The 505-nt window shown below is 34.3% G+C and overlaps 1 protein-coding gene across 1 annotated transcript in view; it reads right to left on the reverse strand.

Annotated features, from left to right (window-relative positions):
• Positions 1-224: 224 nt before the first annotated feature.
• LOC115219691 (zinc finger BED domain-containing protein 5-like) overlaps positions 225-505 on the reverse strand; it is a 381-nt gene continuing 100 nt past the window's right edge. Inside the window, exon 1 of the mRNA XM_029789867.1 lies at positions 225-505. This exon is cut by the window's right edge and continues 100 nt beyond it. Coding sequence (XP_029645727.1) covers positions 225-505 — 281 coding nt within the window.

Raw genomic sequence — 505 nt, forward strand, 5'->3', positions numbered from 1 at the left:
GGTCCTCTTCATTTCTCAGACAAAGTTGATGGAAAATTTGATCAGACAAGGGACTGAAATTCAATTTGTTCTCAGTCTTGATAACTAACTGTAGCGCATCATTCAATCTACTGTTCATATTTTTTGAAACTAAATGCTGATTATCTACAACAGTTGACTCATCCACTTGTGTAGAAAGTTCATAAAGCTAGATTAATGAGTTGATGTTTGACATCGTTGGCCATTTAATTGATGCGTCGAGAAATCTTGTTATTACCAAGTGGGATCTTCTTCATAATGCAATCAGTTTTTTTGTGCATAATGGTTGACAAAACTTCTTTGATAAATGGGCAAAGTAATATTTCTCCAATTGTGTGAGAATTCCCAGACTTAGCAACAAGCAATGCAATGTTGTATGATACAATCAACCTGTCATTCTCCTGTTTACTAGTTTCCTGGAGTAGAGTTTTGAATGTTTGTATTTTCTTTTTGAAAGAGAAGCTCAGTTGCAAACAGTATGATAATG

The sequence above is a fragment of the Octopus sinensis genome, linkage group LG15 (genome assembly GCF_006345805.1).
Source record: "Octopus sinensis linkage group LG15, ASM634580v1, whole genome shotgun sequence".
NCBI classification, from domain to species: domain Eukaryota; kingdom Metazoa; phylum Mollusca; class Cephalopoda; order Octopoda; family Octopodidae; genus Octopus; species Octopus sinensis.